At 41.4% G+C, this 25218-nt stretch overlaps 1 protein-coding gene across 2 annotated transcripts in view; it reads right to left on the minus strand.

Moving 5' to 3' along the window:
* RABGEF1 (RAB guanine nucleotide exchange factor 1) overlaps positions 1–20757 on the minus strand; it is a 33453-nt gene extending 12696 nt beyond the window's left edge. For both annotated transcript variants that reach the window (XM_077836755.1, XM_077836753.1), the window contains exons 1-4: positions 20634–20757; positions 19034–19103; positions 6234–6430; positions 4191–4357 (exon numbers count right to left, since the gene is read on the minus strand). In XM_077836755.1, the coding sequence (XP_077692881.1) occupies positions 4191–4357; positions 6234–6412 (346 nt within the window). In that variant the 5' untranslated portion in view covers positions 6413–6430; positions 19034–19103; positions 20634–20757. The remainder of the gene's footprint in view (positions 1–4190; positions 4358–6233; positions 6431–19033; positions 19104–20633) is intronic.
* Between the last annotated feature and the right edge of the window lie 4461 nt (positions 20758–25218).

Consider the following 25218-nt stretch of genomic DNA (forward strand, 5'->3'; position numbering starts at 1 on the left):
TTGTCGTCATCATATTCAATGGCCTAAGTTATAGCTGGCACAACCCTAGTTTGGATTTTGCAAAGCCCAACTAAATAAACTTACTAGAACAAGCAGACAGCTCTCCAAGCTGTGCTGTGTTACCTTCAGTAGGGGAAGCCAGCTCCCAGGAGGGAGTAAAAATCTCCTTCAAGTCCCTGAGAATGTTATCAGCATTTCGCTCCCTCCCAAGCTGTCCTTGCTTAAGGTTTCTCTCTTGAGCCACTGGAATAAATGCAAAAGCAAGCAAGACACCAACAGCAAGAGTGTCAAGTGGTAAGGAGAATAGGACCCCCCCCCAAAAAAGGGGGAGGGGAAGAACATGGGAATGAGAAGAATGAATGTTACTATTCTGGATCAGGGACAAGGAGTTAAGACATCAGTGATTTGAGATGCTTTTGTGTTTAACCAGGTGGCATTCATGCACTGAGAGGCAGACACTCCCAAATGAAGGCAAAGTATATTTAATTTCTTATCGCAAGGAAATATGCAGTGTGTCTACAAAACTGGAGACCCAGCAATGTCACCTTTCCATTATAGGAAAATATACTCCATGCTTTTTGGAGTTCCTCCTCAAGAGTCAAGTTCTCTATCAGCCATTTACTACCCAAGCCAAAGTGCATAATCACAAAATTAGTTTCTTTTTTTAAGTTATTGCTATGCAAAGACAATGATGCAATTTTTCTTCTTCTCTTTCAAGAGACTCTACAATGGATAACAAATATTTAGTGAAGAACAAACTTAGTATTCCTCCTGAAACTCCCTTTTTGTTTTTTTTTTAAACAATGTTTATTCACGTTATTTTCCTTGAGGATACACGGGTTACACAATCTTGGTTTTCCTTACAAAATTATCTGAAGTCTTCAGAACACGTGTTGCTTACTGCTTCAAAAGTGCATTTCCACAACATTTAGACATCTGTTTATTGAATATTACTAAAACTCAGGGCCCTATAATCTATTATTATTCATAGAGTATTCCCCTACAATTCCTAAACCATACAGTCATCACACTGAAAATGTGGCTGATCCTTGGTTCCAACAAAAACCCGTCTCACAGAAGTCACAGGGCCCTTCCACCCAGCTATTTACAATAAAGTTGTGATAGAACTTCCAGCTGGAAGCATTTTTGATGAATAAGGTTCCTGAAAGCTTTCTCCCTTAACATGAGTTGAAGTCATTCCACTTTCAACATTATTTCTAAACTGTATATTGTCCACTAATTTAAAAACTTATGTTTCTGAAAAAAAAAACAACCTTATATATAGTCAAAAAGATACCCATGTCCATATGCATCTTTATTGAAAAGATTTTGAGGAGAGCTTGCCAGAAACAATTGTTACTCCAGCCATTTCAAACATATGCTTCATTCAGTCCCTGCATTTAGCCTATTTTGTAAAGTTTAGTCTTAAATTGAATTTTCTATTAGTCTGACTGTTGTAAACATTAAGCACATACTGCTAACATAAAGGTCATTTTGTTAAATGATTTGAAAGTCACTTTTAATAAGGCTAATTCTTAAAACAACTGTTTGGGTGAAGAGACTGTTGTCCTGTGTAAGAAGGAATTTATTACACTGGTTGACCAATATGTACATTTCCTTGTTACACCTCTACTGGAGCCGACATTCGTCAAGGTGCTTGCTTTAAAGTGTATCATAGCTGTTCCCTGCAAGTGCTGATCATGGTTTGCTTTTGCTCTGATAAAGTAAATCACTTTGCTAGAAGTGTACCATGGTATCATCTATGGTTACCTTTTATGACTCCTGGCAGTTAACTAGTAACTTTATTTACATCATTACAACATTAGGGCTTCTGGGTTTTTTTAAGGTTTGTTTCATTTTTGGGGATTTTTAGCAATTTTTGACTTTTATGTACATGTACAAAAATCAGGGTTTTTCAGAGTTCTCTTGCATATACTGTAATGAGTAATAAGAAAAGGAGGACTTGTGGCACCTTAGAGACTAACAAATTTATTTGAGCATAAGCTTTTGTGAGCTACAGCTCACTGTGCTCAAATAAATTGGTTAGTCTCTAAGGTGCCACAAGTCCTCCTTTTCTTTTTGCGGATACAGACTAACACGGCTGCTATTCTGAAACCTGTAATAAGTAATGTAAATCATATGCATTACTCATTACAGTGTATACTACTGTAATCTTTGTAATGTTTCCCAATGTGTTTTAACATAGTTACGTTTCCAGCTGAGCTATCTTAAGGTGCAGTAGGGAATCTTTATTGTGCACCATCAGCATCTACATGGTTAGTGCATTTTAGAAATCACACTCCTGTACTCCGCATTACTGCTCTGTGTAGACCACGCCTTAGATAAAAGTATGGGGGTTTTTTTTGTATCAGGAGTGTTTTATTCATGTTTATCAATTGAAACTGAAAATCAGAAGCCCTAATTAATACTTATAGGACTTCAGATGCTGCTCCATATAGTTTGTTACATAAAACATACGTAAAGAAGCCTCAGTTACATTTTATAGGATTATTCACAGTGATTTTAACTGACAAAGCAACCCAGAAAGAATACTAAGTTTCCTCATGCTCAATATAAAAAACACAAGAAGTTTAGCTGCAAACTTCCTTAGCACAGCTTTGTAGTTATAGGATCTTTTACAAACAGTGATACCAGGAGAAAATTCCATTTGCTTTGTTTCAGGGATATATTAACGCAAGAAGTGGTGAAGGGAACAAAGATCTTCTGAACAGTTTCTAATGTCAGCACACTGGCCTTTATTGGGAATTGTCATAAGAATGGGTTATATAAAAAGTTTGGACAGATCAAGACACTTATGACTTGGCTGGCCTCAGCTTTGTTTGAATGAGTGTAGCATTGCTCTAATTTGTTAAGTGAACTTGCTTACAGCTGCTGATGTACAGGACAAAAGGAATATTCTGAGCACAGGATGGGATTAAATTGGAAGACAACAGATAAACAAAATGTGCTGCCAAAAGGCAATTAGAGAAAAAGTCCCTAATATCAGATAAAGTGACCTGGTCAAAGTATGCATGGTCAGTGGTAATAACCCAATTAGAAAAGAGAAACAACATGAAAATAGCACAGGTTGCAAAAGTCCTGCAAATTGAAGCTTACACATGCCTATTGTATGAATTACATAAGATACATAACATTGATGATACTTAATGGTGAGTGGGAAAAGAACTAATGAATATGTAACTGGATGTGTGTAAGTGTCTTAAAACGTGAGGGGACAGTTGGAGCTTCATTGGGGAAACCCACCATGAGTGACTTATAACCCAGGAGAAGGTAACTGGCCATTATCTTTTTCTGTATGTCTGTTGTATCTTGCTTTAATAGTGTAATTATTATTGCAAGAAAAGCTTTTCATTCAAATAAAGGTTTGAATTAATAAACTTAAGTGCCTTGGACGCAAGCGTGTGGCACCCTCACCCAGCGCCTTTAGGAAGACAGGGAACTCATTTTCTGTTAACTAGTCTAAGCTTCAGTTTGGACACCCAACTTGGCCAAATTACATGGAGTATATTGCAAAGAGAACCACTGCTCATTTAGACCAGTGGTTTTCAACCTGTGATTTCCAAAGGGGTCTATACCTCCATCAAAAATCTGTTAGGGGTCCACAAATGAAAAAAAGTTGAAAACCACTAATTTAGACTAATCCAAGACCAACAAAACTTGTTTTAAATTGAGTTAATCACAGACATGTACTGTCTACAGACCTTAGAATTTCAAGTCCCTTTCACAACTTTTTTTAATGGCAAATAGCTTGGGAAGACTTAAAACTATTCACACAGATAACTCTTGTCAATAGTGTAAAGTGATCCAGGAGTTCCATCAATACAGAGTCAGCCGTCACATCTGATGGTATTATTTCCCCTGTATGCTGATCAGAGGAACTACTAACAACTCAGTGGGAATTAAGGTTTTAGAGGCTTTATTTGGGCATACAGTTTGTAAAACAGCATGGTAGTTCTGGAAAACAGTGGAGCAGATTCAAAACAGTAGTTTTATCAGTATTGTTTCTAACAGTGGCGATGACTCTGACCTTGTAACTATACAAGTATAGGATGGAGGTCCATATACAACGTAGTTATTGGCTTATATTTGGTAAACCATTATACACAGCCTTCTAAAAATCCATAAAGGGATATATTATATAGTAATGGTTAAAGAAATATAAGAGTTACCCTTCTTAGCTCCTGTCCTGGAAGACGCACTGAAGAATTTCTTGACGGTTGTCACCTTGCGTGTCTTTTCATTGGTTTTCTTTTCCTCAAACTTGGAAAAGGTGAGTGACTGTGCCCCTTGTGTACTCTGACTACTAGCATAGGCTTCTTCCTCCTCACGCTGAAGTCTAAAATTAAAAGAATTTGGGACAGTGTAGCTAGTTAGTGCCAACAAAAAATTAATAAGCACTGTCAAATCCACTATCCTTTCTGCCCCCCAAGCCTGTTCCCAGACTCTTTTCTCCTCCCTCACCCCTCTATCAACTCTTCTTCCAAGCATCACTTCCTTGTCGTTATATAAATCTCTCCTTTCCTCACAGTCAACACAGTAAAAACATTTGTCCTTTCACCTTAATTGTAGCTCTTCAAGGCAGGGATTGTATTTACTATTTTAAACAAGTTAATCATAATCATAAACAACTTATCTGCTGCTTCAACATCCCCAGTGAAAAGTTATCACTTATTAAAAGGATTTCTTACAGACCCAACACCATGGTACTTGGACAGTTACAAAAATACCACCACCCTTATTACCTGCCCCCTTTATTCCCTCCTGAAGAGGTTATAAATTTGTTTTTGTCTATGTCAATCTTGGTGACAGATAGCGAACCGTGGCCACCGGGAGCTGCGGGTGGCCGTGCATGCGGACAGTCGATGTAAACAAACTGTCTCACGGCCCCCCAGCGGATTACCCTGACGGGCCGCAGGTTGCCCACCACTGAGTTAGGGTATGTCTACATGAGGTTTTTCTGAAGTTTTTTTTTTAGAACTTGATTAATTGATTGCCAGTTAACTTGAGTTAGCTAACAAGTGTCTACATTCTAGCCTGGACATTCCAAAAAAGTTTGAGATTTATTCCAGATTGAATTCTAGGATATGCCACAAATGTTCAATTGCTGGAACCAATGTTTGTGGAGTAGCAAATGCAAGTTAACTGGCAATCAACTAAAGTTTAAAAAAAAAAAAACTTTAGTGTAGACAAACCCTTAATGACAGATGTGGCCACATTCTCCACTAGGTGAAACATGCAAGCAACCTTCAAAGGTAAACTTAAGCATTATAGTACTGCAGCCTGTAGGTAATGGAGGCATGGATAATTGTGGTGCAGTATGCATTGGAAATCACAGCTGGACATTTCCAGGCCAGCTGAAGATAGCAGAAGTTACTAAAATGCCATTTATTGAATGGGCATAAAGCAAAAACATCTTCTCACCCATGATGTAAAAAACAAATCTTTGCTGCTAGGATTGACCACACATGAAATTTGATCTGGAATAAGGTAGGATGTGCATTTAAAACAGATTAACTATTTCTGATTATCTCCACGTGTGGATGCTCTTATTCCAGAATAAGAATATCCACATGCGGAGTTAAACAGAAATAGCTAATCAGGAATAGTTGCCTGGGGACACAAGCCTATATTAAAGAAACAAGATGTACTTTTGCCAATTTTGCTTATAAAGTAACAAAAGTACTTAAAACTGAAACTTCATATTAATTATTGGCTAAACCCAAGATGCTGCTGATCATGTTTCACAGTAGAGGAACTATAAATTTCAGGTAATGCTGAAAATGGTGGCATTTTTAATCCTTGCTACTGCCAGGACAAAAATATTAGCTGAGAAGTATAATCAACTATAATTTAATCTAATCAGCATCTAAGAAAAAAAGACTGAAATAAAAGGAGTTTGTACACTGCCAAGTATTAGTCATGGAATTCCAGACTTTATCATGTAGATTATGCAGAATATTTATTGGGGTTTTGTTTTGTTGTCCTTAGTTACCACATAGCAATGCTCTTCTGAAGTGTTTTTTATGCAAAAATGTCACAAATGACAAATTTCTTCCTCGAGATCAGAAATTTGATTCGGTCTCCTCCTGCAAAGCCCATAGCTGGCAACTGAAGGCAAGAAGGGTAAAAAGAACTATAAAATAAAAGATGGCCATACTGTTTGGCAAAGCCATCTGACTGCAAGGGATGAACGAATAAAGAGGCATCTTTACCGCTCTGCCAGCTCCCAGTCATCCTGAATCTGCTTCTGCCTTGCCTTATGGTACTCTTCTCTCCAGCACTTGGAGCAGAAGCCCTGCCAAGCAGGGTTTCCATAGTAACCACATCCTTTCTTGCACAGTAGTTCTGACTGATCAACGTGAATTCCTCTGCGTTCAGACTTTAGGCTCATTTCTTCCTGTTTAAAGAACTGAAGAGAAACTTGTTGACAGACGGTTAAAGAAATCCAATGAAAATACTTTGATAAAGAAATGTAAATATTTTGAAGAGTCCATTTGTCTTACAGAGAGAAGCTATCCTCTCTCGAATTATTCAATAATTCAAGTAGTAAAAACACAAAGGCTAGAGGAGCCAGGGCAATTTTCACTAGTTAGAACACCATCATTTGATGGTTATACAGTCATACAGTACCAAAACAAACAGTCACAGGATGAATGTAAATGTGTACAGCTTTTGTCAATGTAAAGTGCTATGTACAGGTCAACTCTTAATACAGGAGGTCTGATTCTTCACTGTCTTGCACCTTGTGTAGTCATACAACTCTGAAAAAAACGTAAAAGGCTACCAAAGCAGAACACTCCATTCTCACCAGGGTAGTGTGAGGGTACGAGTGATTACACAACATGCCAGGCAGGAGAATGTCAAACATAGTAAAATACATGGCTCCTTAATGAACAGATACAGGATGTATTTGTATTTACTAGATTTGTATTTAGGATCTAACCGTCTCTGAAGAAGTCAAACTAATGAGTAGGACCCTACCCCAAATTCACAGCCATGAAAAACGTATCACGGACCATGAAATCTGGTCTTTTGTGTGCTTTTACCCTATACTGTACAGATTTCATGGGGAGACCAGCATTTCTCAGATTGGGGACCCTGAACCAAAAGAGAGTTGGGGGGGAAGAGGGGCTTTGGTATTACCACCCTTACGTCTTCATGGCTGCCTTCAGAGCTGGGTGGCTGCTAACTGAGGGCCCAGCTCTGCAGGAAGCAACACAGAAGTAAGGGTGGCAATACCATACCGTGCCATCCTTCGTTCTGCGGTGCTGCTGGCGGTGGCTCTGCCTTCAGAGCTGGGCTCCTGACCAGCAGCCGCCGCTCTCCAGATTCCCAGCTCTGAAGGCAGCGTCACCGCCAGCAGCAGCAAAGAAGTAAGGGCAGCAGTACCGCAACCTCCCCTACAATAACCTTGCAAACCCCCCTGCCTCTTTATGGGTTAGGACCCCTACAGTTACAACACAGTGAAATTTCAGATTTAAATAGCTGAAATCATTAAATTATAGGATTTTAAAAATTGTAGACTGCGAAACTGACCAAAATGGACCCTGAATTTGGTAGGGCCATAGTAATAAGACATGACAGATCCAATATTGTCAGCCATTTTAGCATGGAGGCAAGTAAGGCAATATTTCTGTTGAACAGATTTACAACCATCTAACACTGATCCAAGAATTTAATAAGCAACCAGATCCCTAGTTTCCTGATCATTTTTCTCATTTTTGTCTTCAACGAGTCTATACAACTGAGTAAGAATCAGTATTTGCACCAATGTCTCATAGTATTAGAGAGTCAGGTATTCATTATCTAGCAGTAGGTCTCAACTTACAGAATTTTAAACTATTTGATGCAGTACCGAAGAAGACAAATGAAACTACATTTACTGACCTAAGCCTCTGAATTGTTTGAAAATAATTAAATTTGACTCAAATACACAGATTGGAAATAAATTGTGTAAATGTCTTTACTCTTTTAGGACAGCTTGTCCCATGGACAGTTTCACAGTGATGGAGCAGTTAACTGCCAGATAGCTTCATTCTAATTTCAATTGCTTGGCTCCATTTATGACAAAACAAACAAATTCACTTATGACTCTAAACATAAGCAACTCAGCATTAAAGCACTATGCATATATTAATGTTAAAGCTTGGATTTGAACATCCTCCTATATACACACACCTCCACCCCAAAATATGTTTGACTATTGCAAGGGAACATGAAAAAGGAACTGGACCACACACAGCTGATATGGACTAGACTGAGTTAAATGCAAAAATGAAACTAGCATAGTGAAAAATATTTTTTCTTTAAAAATGGTTTTAGTTTAAGGTGTTAAGGTGCTTTGTTTTGTTTTCTTGAACTGATTTTTAATTCAATAGTAGCCCTTAACTGGAAAGGATTCTTCAGGGGAAAAAGAACATGACCAAAGATCTTTCCATTTCCTTTGAAATTCACACATACAAGGGTTGTGGATAATACAACATGTTTTAAGCTTGTTTGATTTTGCTCAATCAGCAACTAAAGTATCTAGAGAAACATAGTATTATTTCACTTCGGAAGAAATAAGAAACCAATTTATTCCCCCACATTACCATCCATGAACACAGTTTTATAGTATGGAAAGTGACACACACATTTTGTACCAGGTTAAAATGTATATAATAGACTATTTTTTTAGAAACTATGACAATGTTCGACATTTCCCAATGACTTAGGTAAGAGATTTTAAGAGACCTGATGCAGAAGAGAAACCAAACTACTTCAGCCCCACCAATCAATACCTCCCCCTCCCAATCAGCTGTTTCTGGCATGCAATGGGGGGGGAGTGAGGGCACTGCAGGCTCCGAGGAGGGGGCAGGAAGGGGTGGAGTGGGGGCAGGGCCTGTGGCAGAGCCAGGGGTTGAGCAGTGAGCACCCCCGTCACACTGGAAAGGTGGCGCTTGTAGCTTCAGCCCCAGAGTTGGTGCCTAGACAAGGAGCCGCATATTAACGTCTGAAGAGTCGCAGGCTTTTCACACAGCATCAGCAACAGATTTATTTGAAAGTGACAATGTACACTTCAATTGCTTCCATCAATGCTGAGCTGACTGTCAATGGAAGGATCAGCTTGAAGAAAAATATGCCAATTTTGAAAGTTATTGGGAGCTTTAAGGAAGAGATTTTACATAGAATATTCTAACAACATGAATTCTATATCCATTCTATAAGACTGCCTTAACCATTATAGGAAATAAGCCATATATTTTTCAACTGTCATCTCAAATTATTACCTCCCCGACACACACACAATCACCTACATTCCATACTGTAACAAGAATAATATTTCAGTATTGTCCATTGACTACATCTAGATATTTAAATTTCTTTGGCTAAAAAGAGCAGGATGGTGCTTGAGAGACACAATGAAGGAGGAATTTGGGGAAATAAGGGACGCAAATTGAAAGTGCCCACAGACACAAAACCCTCAAACCACTTATGAGCTTGCATCATTTCTTGCTTTATGAAAGGGCTTGCCTTTATATCCAAGTGGTGCAGACCCTACCACAGCTTTCTGCAACTCTAAGTTCAGAGATACAGACAAATCTGGCTCCCTATATCGAAACAGACCTTTAACTGCTTTAAAAAGAAAAGAGAAAAGCCAGATACTAGGGCCAAGAAGATTTTTTTAGTGTGCTGCAAATGCTCTTCTGTATATCAGAACAAAAAAAAACAGATTCTTTTCAATGTAAAAACTCAGCAACTTAGATTTGAAGTAGCTGAATGAATCCTTATTAGAGGAAGAAGTTCTAGACCAGGGGGAAGGACCAAAACAACTCCTTTCTGGAGTATGCCTGAACTATTCCTATCTTCCTCCTAGAGGGAAATACAAGAAAAGGAAACCATAAGTTTATCTACAAAAAAGGAACAAAATAATGCAATTAAAATAAACTTCTGAATTAAGTCTGTTCAACAAACTAATTAAGTCAAGTTCCTCCAGATGTAGGCTCCAGACAACTATTGCTTGTGTGTAGTACATTCATTTAAATACAAAGAAAAGACCCTATCATAGAAGCACACTGGAGGATTGGAACTAAAATTTTAAAATGGAAATCTTGAAAAACAAAACAAAGGGATTTGACTATGTAATCCCAATAATGACCTGTTCTCAGGAGTATAGTAATCTGTACAAGTTTATGTACTACAGACAATAGTGATAGCTCAGTTATGCAGTTTATATTTGTGCATTATTTTGTTTATTTTGTTTTTGTAGATAAACTTATGGTTTCCTTTTCTTGCATTTCCCTCTAGGAGGAAGATAGGAATAGTTCGGGCACACTCCAGAAAGGAGGCCTCCTCTGTGACCCAGTCATAGGCTGAATCCACTCCCTTCCGAACTTCCATACACAATACAGTTGAGAGATGTGACAAACAGGTGCCAGAGCACTAGGGGGAGGTGAATGGATTTACCTGGGAGTATAAAGATGAGGAAAGGGGCAGTGTTATGGTGCATTATAGCATATTTCTGTGCCCACCCCTTTGCTCAGAGATGGGCAAACTAAGGCTCGCGGGACCATCCTGCCAGGCCTGTGAGCTCCCCGCCGGGGAGGCTAGCCCCTGGCCCCTCCCCAGCTGTCCCCTCTCCCCTGCAGCTTCAGCGCGATGTGACGCTAGTGGTCTGGCTCGCTGCTCCTGCCGGGCAGCGCAGCAGTGGCGTGGTTGGCTCTGGTAAGGCAACAGGGCTTTGTTGCTCTGAGCAGCATGGTAAGGGCGGAGTTGGATAAGGGGCAAAGGGTCCTGGGGGGCAGTCAGGGGACAGGGGGTGGTTGGATGGGGCGAAGGTTTTGGGGGGGAGAGGGCAGACAGAGGACAGAGGGCATTGGATAGACGTGGGAGTCCCGGAAGGGGGTGGGGGGGCCCTGTCTGGGGGCAGGGGAGTCAAGGATCAGGGAGGGTTGAATAGGGGGTGGGGTCCCGGGGGGCAGTTAGGGGCGGGGCTGTGGCTAGGGCTCAGGGCAGTCAGGAGACGGGGGGGTTGGATAGGCGTGGAAGTCCCAGGGGTGCCTGTCTGGGGGCGCGGGTGTGGATAGGGGTTGGGGCAGTCAGGGGACAGGGAGGGGGTTGGATAGGGGGTGGGGTCCGGGAGGGGGTGGTCAGGGGACAAGGAGCGTTGTATGGGTTGGGGGTTCTGAGGGGGGCAGGAAGTGGGAGGGGAAAGAGGCCAGGCTGTTTGGGGAGGCACAGCCTTCCCTACCTGACCCTCCATACAGTTTCACAACCCCAATGTGGCCCTCGGGGCCAAAAAGTTTGCCCACCCCTGCCTTCAGACTCTGAAGTGTCTCAGGTTGGATGTCCAAACTTAGTGGACTCTTGAAAATATTGGTCTTAGAAATTAGCCAACTTTTGGACAGTTAAGTTATTTGTATGTCACACCGAACTGATCAGCAACAGAGATACGAGGCTAGCTAGCTCACAGTAAAATAGGAAGTGCAACCAGAAGGACGACATGATTTTCTTGTCTTACTTTCTTTTAAAGAAAGTCTACGGTGATCAGTTTACGCATCTTAAACCTATCTCCACAAACATCTTCCATTAAAATCTTAATGAAACTGAACATGCAACCCTCAGATGAACACTGCTTCACAATACAATCGGGAGGATAATAATAATAAGAATGCACCTTGTAAAACAAACTTCATATGCTTGAATTTATACACTATCTTTATTTCCAGAGAGACAGAGTGGGAGAACTCATACAGAAAAATTATAAAAGACCAAAAAAACCAATCACATCAACCACAGGTAAGCACTTTTCACAAAAGGATCATTCTACATCTGACCTCTTATTCCTCACCCCCAACTGAAACCTTCACAATACTTTTGAAAGATGAACCTGGAACTTAACTTCATTCTACTAGATACTAAAAATTATGGACTTAACAACACACTGGATTTATGGCTCATTACAACGTATAATCCACTAACCCTCCTTGTTCTATGACTGTAGAAGTGTTAACTGCCCACTTCATCTTGAATGGTTTCCTGCAGCGTGTTCACTCCTTATCTCTTCCACCTCTGTAGTGAGCTGTAGCTCATGAAAGCGTATGCTCTAATTAATTTGTTAGTCTCTAAGGTGCCACAAGTCCTCCTTTTCTGTATTTAGCTGTGACACTGAAAACTTTTCCAGACCTGAAGAATAGCTCTGCGTAAGCTCAAAAACTTGTCTCTTTCACCAACAGAAGTTGGTCTAAGGTTCTCCAACCAGGGGGTCAGGGCCCCTCAGGGGGTCACGAGGTTATTATATGGGGGGTTGCAAGCTGTCAACTTCCACCCCAAACCCCGCTTTGCCTCCAGCATTTATAATGGTATTAAATATATTAAAAAGTGTTTTTCACTGATAAGGGGGCTCACACTCAGAGGCTTGGTATGTGAAAGGGGTCACCAGTACAAAAGTCTGAGAACCACTGACTTAGTCTAATAAAAGATATTACCTCACCCAGCTTGTCTCTCTCATATCCTGGGACCAACAAGGCTACAACACCACAGCAAACAGCTTTATTTCTAAGTCAGTTACATAACATACAAGGCCAGCCTTAAATCCAAAAAGGGCCCCTCCCCCAATCACATGTGTATAAATCCCCGAGGCCATATTTGTCAGTCCTGTACAACAGGCACAGAAATAGCAGTGATCCTTCTCCTGGGAAATTGTACATCTTGTGCTAAGAATAAAGCTCTTTCAAGAGGAACAAGAGGCTATATTTTATCAGTTTTCATAGGGAACACATATTGCAAAATATCTACAAACACACAGCACCAAACCCATGATAGAGCTACTAAAATTACCAGAACGACTACAAAAAATAATGCTGTGACCTCAGCCTTAATATAGTGTAAAGAAAGGGCACCTTCATCATCAAAATAGCATTTATCACGCATAATTTATTTAGTGTGCACATAAAAGACTAAGATTATGTAATGGCGTCCTTTTCAGCTATGTAATCAAAATAAATTGCAGAATACATCAGTGTTTACAAGGACTGAAGGCAAAATTGTGACTTCAGGGAAAACTGTTATTTGTTAACACATCCATACTAGGTCTAGAATTTATCATGTAAAAGTCATACAGTACTTCAGTCACATTTTCTGCCACCTTTCCTTGCCTTTTTCTCCCAAGAAGCAGAATAGGCAAATAAATTCATCCTCACAGCCAATGAAACTGATGACATTCCTATAATATACAACAGTATGTAAATTCTGTTTAGGGTCATCTTTGCACAGCAGAACAAAAACTAACCCAGAAATCAGGCAGAGTTAAGCAGAAATTAACATATATTATGAGCGCCTGGACTTCTGGGATAGCATCTGTACAAGTCAATGATGTAATTACTACAACACATGAAAAATGGTTCCTTAACATAAGCAATAACTGCACTTTGTGAAGGTTAAAGAAGTGACTTTGTAGGACTGCAGTAAATGTCAACAATGATATTTCAGTTACACAGGTTCAAACAAATGTTTCCTTTTTTTAAATATGTATGAAAGTCCAAAAAACCCAAACAGGCTAGTAGGAAAAGGTAAGTCATCCACTTTCATATTAAATTAGGCACACTAAGCGTATGCCAGCATTTACAATTTATGACCAACAGCAGTAAAATGCCATGTGACCCAACATGGTTATCATTTGACTCCTGAATCCCTCCCTTCCAGCTTTTATCCTCTATCTCCAGAAACAAGCAAAGAGACTCAGAAGTATTCCTGAATTCCACCACATTCCTTCGCGACAATCCAGACTGCTCTTTCTATCAGACTGATCTGCCCAAGATCCAGATTATTATTATTATTATTATAAGTCTAACCTCTATGGCATTATTCATGCTTTGGAATGAATTTCATGGTGGGCATTATCAATTCTTTTAATTAGAACTGGTCAAAAAATGTTTCAAAGGAAGTTTTTTGAACTCTTGAAGCAAAAACAAACATCAAGACTGCCCGATTGTCATGTTCTGGGTGCTAAGCATTAAACCTCAGAGCAGGATGAGAAGGGGAAGGTGAGGAAGACTGTATACATTTTGCCAAGATATCAGCTGAAGCTTTAAATTTTATTAGCGGAGGAATGACCGATTGATTCCACATCAGATTAGAAAGCTTTCAGGTAGGGCTCACCTCTAGTTCACAGCACACTTTCAACACCTGGGGCTTGATTACACTTGAAATGCTACAGTGTTGCAGCTGTGTAGCGCTTCAGCATAGCCACTGGGAAGGATTCTCCATCAGCATAGGAGAGGCAGTAGCTAGGTCAATGGAAGAATTCTTCTGTGGACCTAGCACTGGCTACCCTGGAGTTTAGGTTGGTTTATCTAGGCTGCTCAGAGGTATAGATTTTTCACACCCCTGAGCAACGTAGTTAAGCAGACCTAATTTTCTAGCATAGACCAGGCACAATCACATACAAATCTACGAGATGGACCACGGTGTCTTTACTGCAAAGTAAAGACTTCTTCCGAAGTCCAGTCTAATATAGAATGGCATCTCTGGATTTTAGCCATCGAGTTGTCCAACCTGCCCAGAGCAGATCTAAATGACACAGCAGTATCTGCCAGCAGCAGATTCACACTAACACTCACGTGAGTACAGCTGTACCAGTACAACGGTGATGGTGGATAACTTCGGAGGGGGAAAAAACACTGTATGTGAGGCTACAACGACACGCTCCCACATGAACCCGTTCCCAAACAGAGCAAAGGCAACGAAAACGGAAATTTTCAAAAAGGAGAAAGGCGTCCATTAGAAAGCAAGCATTTCTTTGGCTGCGCCTGAGTGAAACAGTAATGTCATTATTACCAGTAGCGTCTTCAGAAGAGTGATTACGAACCTCAAGTAATTTTCTTTTAATTAAATGCCACAAGTCTTTATGAGACTGAAGTAACTAACCATTCTATTTTCAATCACTATTCAAATGTTTATTCAATTCAGAACAGCAATCACTGAATTGCATGGCACATAAATTTCTTATAAGTCATGTAAGTGCTTAAATATTCATGATTCACACACTACTCTACAATAATCATTTAGGCATATAATTAGTATGTACTTGTAATAAACTAGGAACCAGTTTCCCCCATAGAAAAGGGAGGGACAAGATGACGTAAATATTTTCCATCCATGATTCTGTGAAAACAAATAACTTCAAAACAAGCTAACATCAACCCAATCATACAGTAACCACTTTGTTCAAAACCAGCACTTAATCTCCAAAACTTAATCAGCAACCAATTCACACTAAAAATATTAAGAAATTAGATACAAGTTTATTTTCTTGCATATTTACTATAGCCTATTAAATATATGTTCATTAGGAAAAGAGTCAAAAGATTTTAGTAAAATTGTTTTATCTTTTATTCAGAATTCAAAAAACTGCTCAAACACTACTTTAAAGCAACAATGCCAGGTCAGAATATTGGTAACAACATGGAAATGAAACATCACAATAAGATTTCGTAACAATATTTGGCAAAGGAAGTTACAACCACTGTTTAGCATTTTTGGAATCCAATGTCCTGGTCACCAGGCTTCACAAGTTTTATAAATCTTAGTGAACATAATTCACTATTTGTTCCAACTCTAAAAAAGTAATTTAAAAAGTTATATGCAAGTAAAGCACCACCCTCAGCAGTGCTGACAGCGCAAACTAAAACCACAATTTAATTTGTCCACATGCCCACTGTCTGTATATCTTATTATGGAATCTCAGATCTTTCTCAGCTACCATCTTTAATGATTAATATTTTATCCATCACAGAGGGCAATGAACATTGTGAATTAACAGATCACACCCAGGTGTCTATATCTTGACCCTGTGTGCCTCATACAGAAAAGGAGGCAAATAAAATCCAATGCAATATATACCTGAAAATTGCTTCCTGCTATGACTGAGAAGAAAGGAAACAAGTAATTCAGTATCACATGAAATATGCATTTTTAAATAAATTTTGATCCAAAAATCCAGATGGAAAGTAAGCTTTTTGAAGTATCAGTTATTCTATTCCACATATACATTATCAAAATGCTAGATCATTATGTTGCTTGCCTGCTTGAAGGCAAAGAGAAGCAGTTTTAAGGAGTTGACATCTGATATCCAATTCTTAGTGTAATCTTGCACCTGACTGAAGTGTTGTCAGTATCACAAGCGTGACTATATGTTACAGTCTGAGGACTTGTTTGGTCACAAGAAGTACATCAATGATATACAGAGAGACTAAGCATAACAGGAGTTTATGACAAATGGCAGCAAGAGAAAGGGGAAGCTAAGGAAGACTTACAGACTAGATTGTAATACAAATTGAAATAAATTTAAAATAAGCACCCATCCATAACTTGAGTTTTCTTTTGCACAATGTAAAACACACACACACAGGATAAAAATCCTAAATAGAAATATGTGCTCCATCATATCATTCTACAAAAAAACCCTCCTGATCTAGCCATCACATCTCTTCCCAGTCCTCTTTCCCCACTTCCACTCCACAAAATACTAATGATGGGATTTACAGCATGCCCAGGTGGTCAACAATTTCAAGTTTTTACAGATATTAGTTGGAGGACTTGCTTCCTACAGTCAAGTAACCTTCCTTGAGGGTACCATTTCCTTTTAAGCCATAGGGCCACAAGCTTGGATTCCTTTTAGTGGAACCGATGCGGTAACACGTGGACAGAAATGATGTCTCAGGGAGTGAGATACCCAGACCACTTAAACTAGGTCTACACTTCAAATGTTGCAGAAGTAACACTGCAGCACTTCAGTGTAGACACTAGCAACAGTGATGGCAGAGGTTCTCTCATCAGCATAGGTAATCCACCTCCCCAAGAGGAAGTAGCTAGGTCTATAGAAAAATTGTTTTGTCGACCTCCTGCTGTCTACACCGGGGTAGGTCGGCATAGCTATATCGCTCGGGGGGGGTGGATTTTTCACATCCTGAAGAGATGTGGCTGTGGCAATGTAAGTTCCCAGTGTAAACCAGCCGTCAGGGTTTTGTAGATCAACATCAACACTTTAAACTCAATCTGAAAGCCAACAAGAAGCCAGCACAGACCCCAAAGTTCTGATGTAATGTGCTTGCAGCAAGAAGCACCTCTCAGAGATGGTCTTATGGCAAAGGTATTGGACTAGGACTCAGTCTTTTTGTGTTACTTTGGTCAAGTCACTTAATCTCTGTGCCTCAGTTTTGTGTAAAACAGGAATATTACTACTCCTGATTTTACAGAAGTAGTACTGTGAAATGCTTAGATACAATGGTGACAAGAGCCACAGAAAGACACTTAAAATAAATTAATATGGGAGCCATGCTATACACTGAACTGGATAGTCTTAAGGGAAAGCTCCTTATGTGGACTGCAATATAGTAAAGGAAAATGAGCTATTCCAGTTCAGCTATGCTTTTTTATCAGAACAAAGGGGAGTCTATTAATGGACTCTCTCGATAACACCAAGGTTTCCCTTCATCACAAAAAACGACTTTATTTTGCATTGTTATTGCCAACTTTGAGGAAGTTATAATTTTTTAATTATAGCAAATACAACAGCCATTTTAATTAAGATACTATCACACGTTGCATGACAAGCACTTTACACACTGAGAGACATGGAAAAAACCATTTTTGCTTTGCACAGTTTTATTCACTTATCACTGAATAAATATTTTATGAACTAACCAGAAACAAATGTTTGTAGGAATCCACCAATTAGTTGTTTTTAAACTCCATACGCATTCCTAGCTATGTATAACGTTAAGATTCAAGACTCAATAAATACCTTACAAAATCTCCCAAACCACCAAAAGATCATGCTTAGTAGTATTATTTTATTGATCAAACACCACTGTAAACTTTCCAACCTACCCACTGTCCCTAATACAGAATTTTTAACTTTCTCAAATTATACTACTATACCTATGCTTGAAAGCATTTGAATATGACGTAGTACAATCTCAATTTCTCTGACCTCTAACAACTGCCATCATCTAAGCATTAGCTCTCCGTGGAAACTTAATCAGGACTCCTTAGCTGGGTTCAGAATATCCAAGTTTACCTTGTTTTCCCTTATACAATGGGTCAAAATGTCTTGCTGTCCAGGAGCACTCAGTACGGAATTAAAATAAGACATGTCGATGAAAAATGATTAGCTTGAAAAATATATTACATAACCAATTTATATTGCTAATATGCCATTTTAATTATGCTATTTACCCCTTCCAAACTTTGCTTTCAAATGAGTGAGCTAACCAAAAAAGTGTCACAATAATCCATGCTAACATTGTATGTCTTTAAAATGCCTGACCGCTAAACAAAAACTCAGGGGAATGGTCACGGAGATACAGAGCCTTTCACATTGAGATCACCAGTTCAGTTTTGGTCCAGATCAGTAATGGTTCAAGTCTTGCTTCCAATGGTCACACATGTTTACATTGTAAAAGCCACAACAACTACTGGTAACTTCACTGGCATTGCCACTAAGTATTTGGCAATGGAGTGAACTAGCCATTAAGACTGCACTACTCTTTCAACCCTAGAAGTGCTCTCCTGAAGGTCAGGATTGAAGTACCTGCAGTACTGTTTGTATAAACTTTTACTGGAGCTGCCCCAAATTGTACTTGGCCTGTATTTAAACAGATAACTTCAGTTTCCAGAGCTGTCATTCTATAGTTTCTATGAACACTAAATGCATGTGTAAGTTACAAACAAAAATAATAAACCTTTGATACCCAGGGAACTATATTAAAATGGCTATCATAGAAATGGACAGGTGAGTAGACTGTTTGGGCTAGTAAGCATTCAAAATACATTTTCAAGGCTGGACCAATTGCTATTTGAATGATTAAGTTGCATTATTTGTTAACCAAAAGTAGAAGAGACAGTAGACAAATTTTCCAGGATGCTCTTGGGAAGTCAGCATGAAGAAATAGCCTGAAGTGTGCAATGAGTGAAACAAGTTTATTTCTCCCACCCTGCCAGAGTTAACGCAAGAGAAAAAAAAAATCACCTGAAGGTTATTCCATGCAGTTTCTATGTTTCCCTATAAACCAGTCCGTCCATAAGAAGTAGAAGATATTCTAAAAAAGAAAAAGAAAAGGCACAGCACCTCATTATAGAGCAGCCCGTCAAAAAACAGAAATGGACAGCAATAACATAAAGGCTATGGCTACACTGCATGCTACCTGCAGCAACGTGTGTAAGGTATGCGTAGCTACATGCAGCAGTGAGAAGTTGCGTCCGCGCTGTGGTGTGGAGCTACAAGTGTCAGCGAAAAGCTCTGGCAAGGGGGAGGCAGTGGGGAAACGCTCAGCAGCAGAGGAATGCTGGAGTCTCTTCCCGCTGCTGCTTCTCTGCCAGAGCCTTTCCCCACAACAGGGAGCTGCTGGAGCCTCTCCCCACTGCCACAACGTCTCCAAAAGTCTGTGAAGTCTGCTCTAGGCAGAAGCTTGATATACGCCCATGACACACAAACCTTGGTTTCCCTGATGTTTTGACAGGACTTGTATAGCCTGCTGCGCCAATAAAATACGTTTGAACTGAACAGCAGTCAACCAGAAAGATCAAACTATGTTTCACCAGTATTATCATAAATTATTATTTATATTATCATATAACCTAGAGGTCAACTAAGATAGAGGCCCCAGTGTGCTAGGCACCATACACAGTAAGACACAGTTCCTATCCCAGAGAGATTACAGTCTACATGGACAAAGCATAGAAAAAAGGAAGTTTTTCCCTTTCACAGATGGGGAACCAAGGCACAGAGACACAAGATTTGGGCAGAGATCTGCCAAAGATCACACACAGAAAGTCTGCAGCAGAACTGGGAATTGAAACCAGGGCTGCAGAGCCCCAGTCTAGTGCCTTAACCACAACCCCATCCCTCCTCTCATATCAGCAGTTCTCAAACTGGGGGTCAGGACCCCTCAGGGGATGGCGAGGATATTACATGGGGGCGGTCGCCAGCTGTCACCCTCCACCCCAAACCCCGCTTTGCCTCCGGCATTTATAATAATGGCGTTAAACATATTTTAAAGTGTTTTTCATTTATAAGGGGGGGGTGGGGGTCGCACTCAGAGACTTGGTATGTGAAAGGGGTCACCAAAGTTCAAAAGTTTGAGAACCACTGTCCTACGCTCACCGGCTCAGAGCGCAGCCTCTCTGCGCGGGGGGTGGGGCTGGAGCGGGCAGCCCCTGGGGGCCCTTTACCCCAGGGACTCCTAGCACAGCCCCACCCCACCCCTAGGTCTACGGCCTTTCCCTCCCGCCTGCCTGACCCCGCTCCAGGCCGGGCTAGGAGGGGCTCGCCGGGGGGGGATCAGGGCGAGCTCCTGACACGGCCCTGGGGAAACACCCGTGTTCGCGGTGGGGGAGGGGAAGGGGGAAAAGAAGGGGCCGCCCTACGGGGTCGGGGGAGGAGAACCCGCCCCGGTAACTGGGTCAGGACCGGCTCAGCGCTGCCCTGACACCCCCGACGCCCCCAGCAAGAGGCAGGACGGCCCCGCTCCCCCCCGCCCCGGGGGCTGGCAAGGCCCCGCGCCGCCACGCTCGCCCCGGCCGGGAGGAGGCACCCGGCTCCCGCCGCGGGGGGGGGGGGGCCGCCCCACCTGCGTCTCAGCCCCGCTCCGGCCCCTCCAACTGCGCCGCCTGCGAACGCGACGCGCCTCAGCTCAGGCCAGCTCGGCAGAGCCCCTGCCGCTGCGTCAGCGCGCGCGCGCGTGCGTGCGGCGGCGCCGTCACTTCCGGGTAGCTCCAGCGGGGCGGGGCCCGAGCGAGGGGCGGAGCTAAGGAGAGTGGGCGGAGCACCTGGGGCAGTGGCTGAGGGAGAGGGAATGGGGGGGGAAGGCAATCGGGGTAGCAGGCCCTGTCCCCAGCTAGGGGGAGGGTTAAGCCCTCCCCCCCACACACATTTTGGACCTGCAGGAGTGGCCCTGCTTGCAGAGCCCTGTCACTGGCAACGGGATGTTGCAGCCAGCCGGGCCCGGGGCTGCCTAGCTCAGTGGTGGCACCATGACCCCCTTCGGCCAACACCATTACGACATGAGCCCAGGTGGGGGCAGAGGGGACTGGAGCCTGAGACCTGCTGCCCCGGGTGGGAGTGGAGCTCAGGTTTCAGCCCCAGCTCCCAAGCATGCAATGCTAGCCCTGGTGACCCCATGGTTGCCATCCACGTGAGGGTCCTGCAGCAGTTTGAGAATGGCTGTTTAGAGTCCGACTGTGATGGGCGTGGTGTTGTCAAGGATGAGGCTATTACTCAAGTCTTACTCCTTCAGGGGGCACAGGGTGATTTCCAGCTGCCCCAAAGAATTGCTGTATCACAATGTATGTCACCATAGTGTGATGCATCTGTCCCCTCCTAAGAGCACCAACAATCCCCGAGACATTTCATTGATGTGCCAGACATGGAGACAGTTTCATTTAGATCTGTAATAGCCCTTAAAATAAGGAACGGTGGCAAATGAGCTAACGAAGAGGACTGCCACAATAGCTCATCGGGGCTATAAAAGAGGATGTGTTTAGCACTGTTACCAAGCAGATCATGCGGAATATTGATCCTTCCATTGACAAAGCCTCGTGCTTGCTGACTGTTTCCGAGCTGCAATGTGTGGACATAAATGCTCACATCACAAATATCCGATTTACCAGAGTGAGCGCGTTATTACAGCGCTTTTCAAGTCTGAGGTCAGTCACTACTGTTTTTGCTGCATATGCTATACCAGGACAGAAATAAAGGGCTGTAACAGTCTGTAAGATTGTTATTGTAATTCTAAAGAATGTTCATGTGCAATTTGAACCTAGGGTTATTTTCTACAGTATAGTCAGGCAGCATAGTTAAAGTAATTTAAACTATTAAAAGCATAAGCCCACCAGTTAAGGAGTGTATAGTAGAGGGGTTCAGGAGTCTATGGGGGGGGGGGTTGTGAGCTGATAGCCTCCACCCCAAACCCCGCTTTACCTCCAGCGTTTATAATGGTGTTAAATACATAAAAACATGTTTTTAATTTATGAAGGGGGGGTGTCACACTCAGAGGCTGTCTAGGTGAAAGGGGTCACCAGTAAAAAAAAGTTTGAGAACCACTGGTATAGTAGAACACATCAGGAATGGAGGTTGCTCATAACTCTGAAATGTTCATAATTCTGAACAAAACATCATAGTTGGTCTTTTAAAAGTTTAAAACTGAACATCAACTTAATACAGTTTTTAAACTTTACTATGGAGAAGAAAAATGGTGCTCTCTCTTCTTTTGTAGTTTATGTTTAACACAGTGCTGTACTGTATTTGCTTTTTTTCGGGGTGGGGGGGAGGTGTCTCTGCTACTGCCTGATTGCATATTTCCAGTTCCAAATGATGCATGTGGTTAACTGGTCAGTTTGTAACTCTGGTGTTCGTAACTCAGAGATTCTACTGTATAAAACTGTAGAAGACAAAAGGATATAAAACATGACAACTGCTAATAGATTTAAGCCTTGCAGAGCTTATGAAAGAAAACCACTCAAATAATATTTTACAATACTAAGTGAAATTTAGCTAATGGAATGGATGGTAAAAATACATGTTCTGTTGCTCCACAAAGAAGCCAAAATTAAAGCCCACACTGATATCAGAATCTTGACAATATAACCAACAATGCTGAGTTCCTGCTCTCTCTACTTTTCAACTATCTGCAAAACCAAGTGAGTGATGAGAAAAAAAAAAATCAGGAAAGTAGTAGCTTCAATTGATGCCAGATTTGTTTCTTTAACATACATTAAGTTTTCTCTCTTTCCTATTGGACAAGGTGTCCCCCTTATGAAAGCCATGCACATAGCTGGGGCTAATCAGCCTCCTTGCTGACCATCTCACCAGACATGAACAGACCCTGGAGACAAAATTACTTCCCTCATCCAACATTTAACAGTGATTGCTCCAGGTAAAGGCTGCCAGTTTGGTATCTGTTCTTTGAATAAATGTGCTTCAGTCTCCAAAGCCATCACACTTTTCACTAGTACCAAATTTTCTCTCTGTCTCTCACACACACACACGCCTATAAATGATTACTTTCATTAAAAGAATATTCATTTTTGACATAAGTAACTTACTCCAACAGCTGCAGAAGGGTATGCTGCACTGCAGTTTGGATGGACTGCGCCAAGCAAATAACCAGTCTTTATCCCAAGAGCTTACAGTCTAAAATCACAAGTGGGTGAAATACAGTACAGAATGAACAAACAGATATTGAAAGGGTATTACCGTTTTTCACACTGCTGGCCATTTTATAAGAGAAAGATCCCATCATGGGCCACGTCCCTCTCCCACCAATCCAGTACCACAATGTATGATTCTCAAAATGTTTCATTCTGCAGGCCAGCATGAAAGACCCCAGAAGACCATGTTCTGAGAACTGCTGTTACACTTCAGGAAACATATTTGATTTTTTTTGTTTTTTGTTTTTAAAAAAGGATTGCTGAACAAAGAAAAGGAGGGCTGCTTTATGAACATTAATGGGAAATTTCTCCAAGGATCACATGAAAGAAAGCAGAAGTGGGTGTCACAGATAAGGGAGGGCAGATGGAGAAAATGAATGTAGACAAGGAGAAGCTTGACTCATGCAGAGGGGAGCAAAAAGCCACTGCAGATTCAAGTAAGAAAAGACATGGTCAGGGAAGTGGGAAAGGATGATCCTGGCTGCTGCATCATGAACAGCCTGTTGCTGCGATAATACTGAGGTGACCCCAGGCTTGTGTCTGACTTGTAATGTGATAACGTCAAGAGACCTACCTCTCACTATTCTACACGCAGCCGATAAAGTGGGTATTCACCCACAAAAGCTTATGCTCCAATACGTCCGTTAGTCTATTAGGTGCCACAGGACTCTGCCGCTTTTACAGATCCAGACTAACACGGCTACCCCTCTGATGCTATTCTACATGTGTTACATAGTGTATGAATGAGGGAAGAGACCCACACTCAGAATTTGACCTCTCTGCAGGAGCAAAGCTCACATTTTTCTCTTTCCAAAACCATCAGAAATGGCATCCCTGCTCCCCTTACAGTCTGCAACTGGCCTTACTCCCACAGCTGCTTAGCCTTTAAATCAGAACATTGGCATTTTCCAGACTGGGCAGCCCGATGAATGCTTAGGAGGCATGTTTTATTTATGGTGCTTGCCTCAGGGAGAAAAATAGTTAAGATTACTTCTATTCAAACAAAAACAGTTTCCTCCCTCCCTCCCCAACTGCCTTTCATTGACAAAGGCTCTAACTTTCACCTTTGGGTCTGAAACCGTCCAGCTCTCACCACAGACATGAGCGGTGCTTGTTGGGTTGGTTGTGCATGGGGTGTGGGTTTTTTGGTAAATTCCGGTTAAAAGAATTGAGCTGCATTTGACTTATTGAGCACATGCAGCTCAGCAACTACCATTAAGCTTCTTGCTCCTAGTTTTAGCGTTGTATAGCATGTGGCAAGAGCTGCAAGTGGCTAGGTAGGAAAAGAACTATCAACTGAATTTGAATGAGGTGGTGGGGAGGGATTTGTAAATGTCTAATTGAAACAAGCGCAAACTCTTTCCACCACAAAGTGAGACTGTAAACACTGCATTAATCCTTCTAGTGGGAATCGCCACCACCTAAGTAAGTTTGAACGGGTTGTGTAGTGTCTTACTTCTCACCCATAATCAATCGTCTGTTACACAGAGGACCCTAGGTTCCATCCACTCCTCTTGATAAGCTGGGGAAGGAGGCACTGCAATAACAGAGCAAGGGAAGCATCTCTCATGCACAACAGCCCCAACATGGGCATACCAAAGAGAAGAAAGCAGGCCATTGATGTCAATTAGTCATGATGCTCAACAATATTTCAGGAGGTAGTAGTGAGTAGTGGGGCAGAGTTCCAAGGCTATGACTTCAGCCATTGATTTCCCCCCCCCCCCAAGATACCAGAGCTCAAACCAAACACATATCCAGAAAGACGACAACAGGAGCAGCACTGGATCCATTAAGTCAAAGAAAAACCCTACCTATCCTATGAATACCTTTAATGTTTTAGTTAGTGTGTGGCAAGGCCATTTCTGTCTCTACTGTAGATAAAATCCAATAGATTAATACTTTGTTCAAAACTTTCTGAAATCAGATTTTGGTTGAGAGGCTTTTGTGCACATCTATATTTGTTCAGATTATAAAAAAACAAGTTAATATATTTTATTTCACAACAGA

The sequence above is a fragment of the Eretmochelys imbricata genome, chromosome 17 (assembly GCF_965152235.1).
Source record: "Eretmochelys imbricata isolate rEreImb1 chromosome 17, rEreImb1.hap1, whole genome shotgun sequence".
NCBI lineage: Eukaryota > Metazoa > Chordata > Testudines > Cheloniidae > Eretmochelys > Eretmochelys imbricata.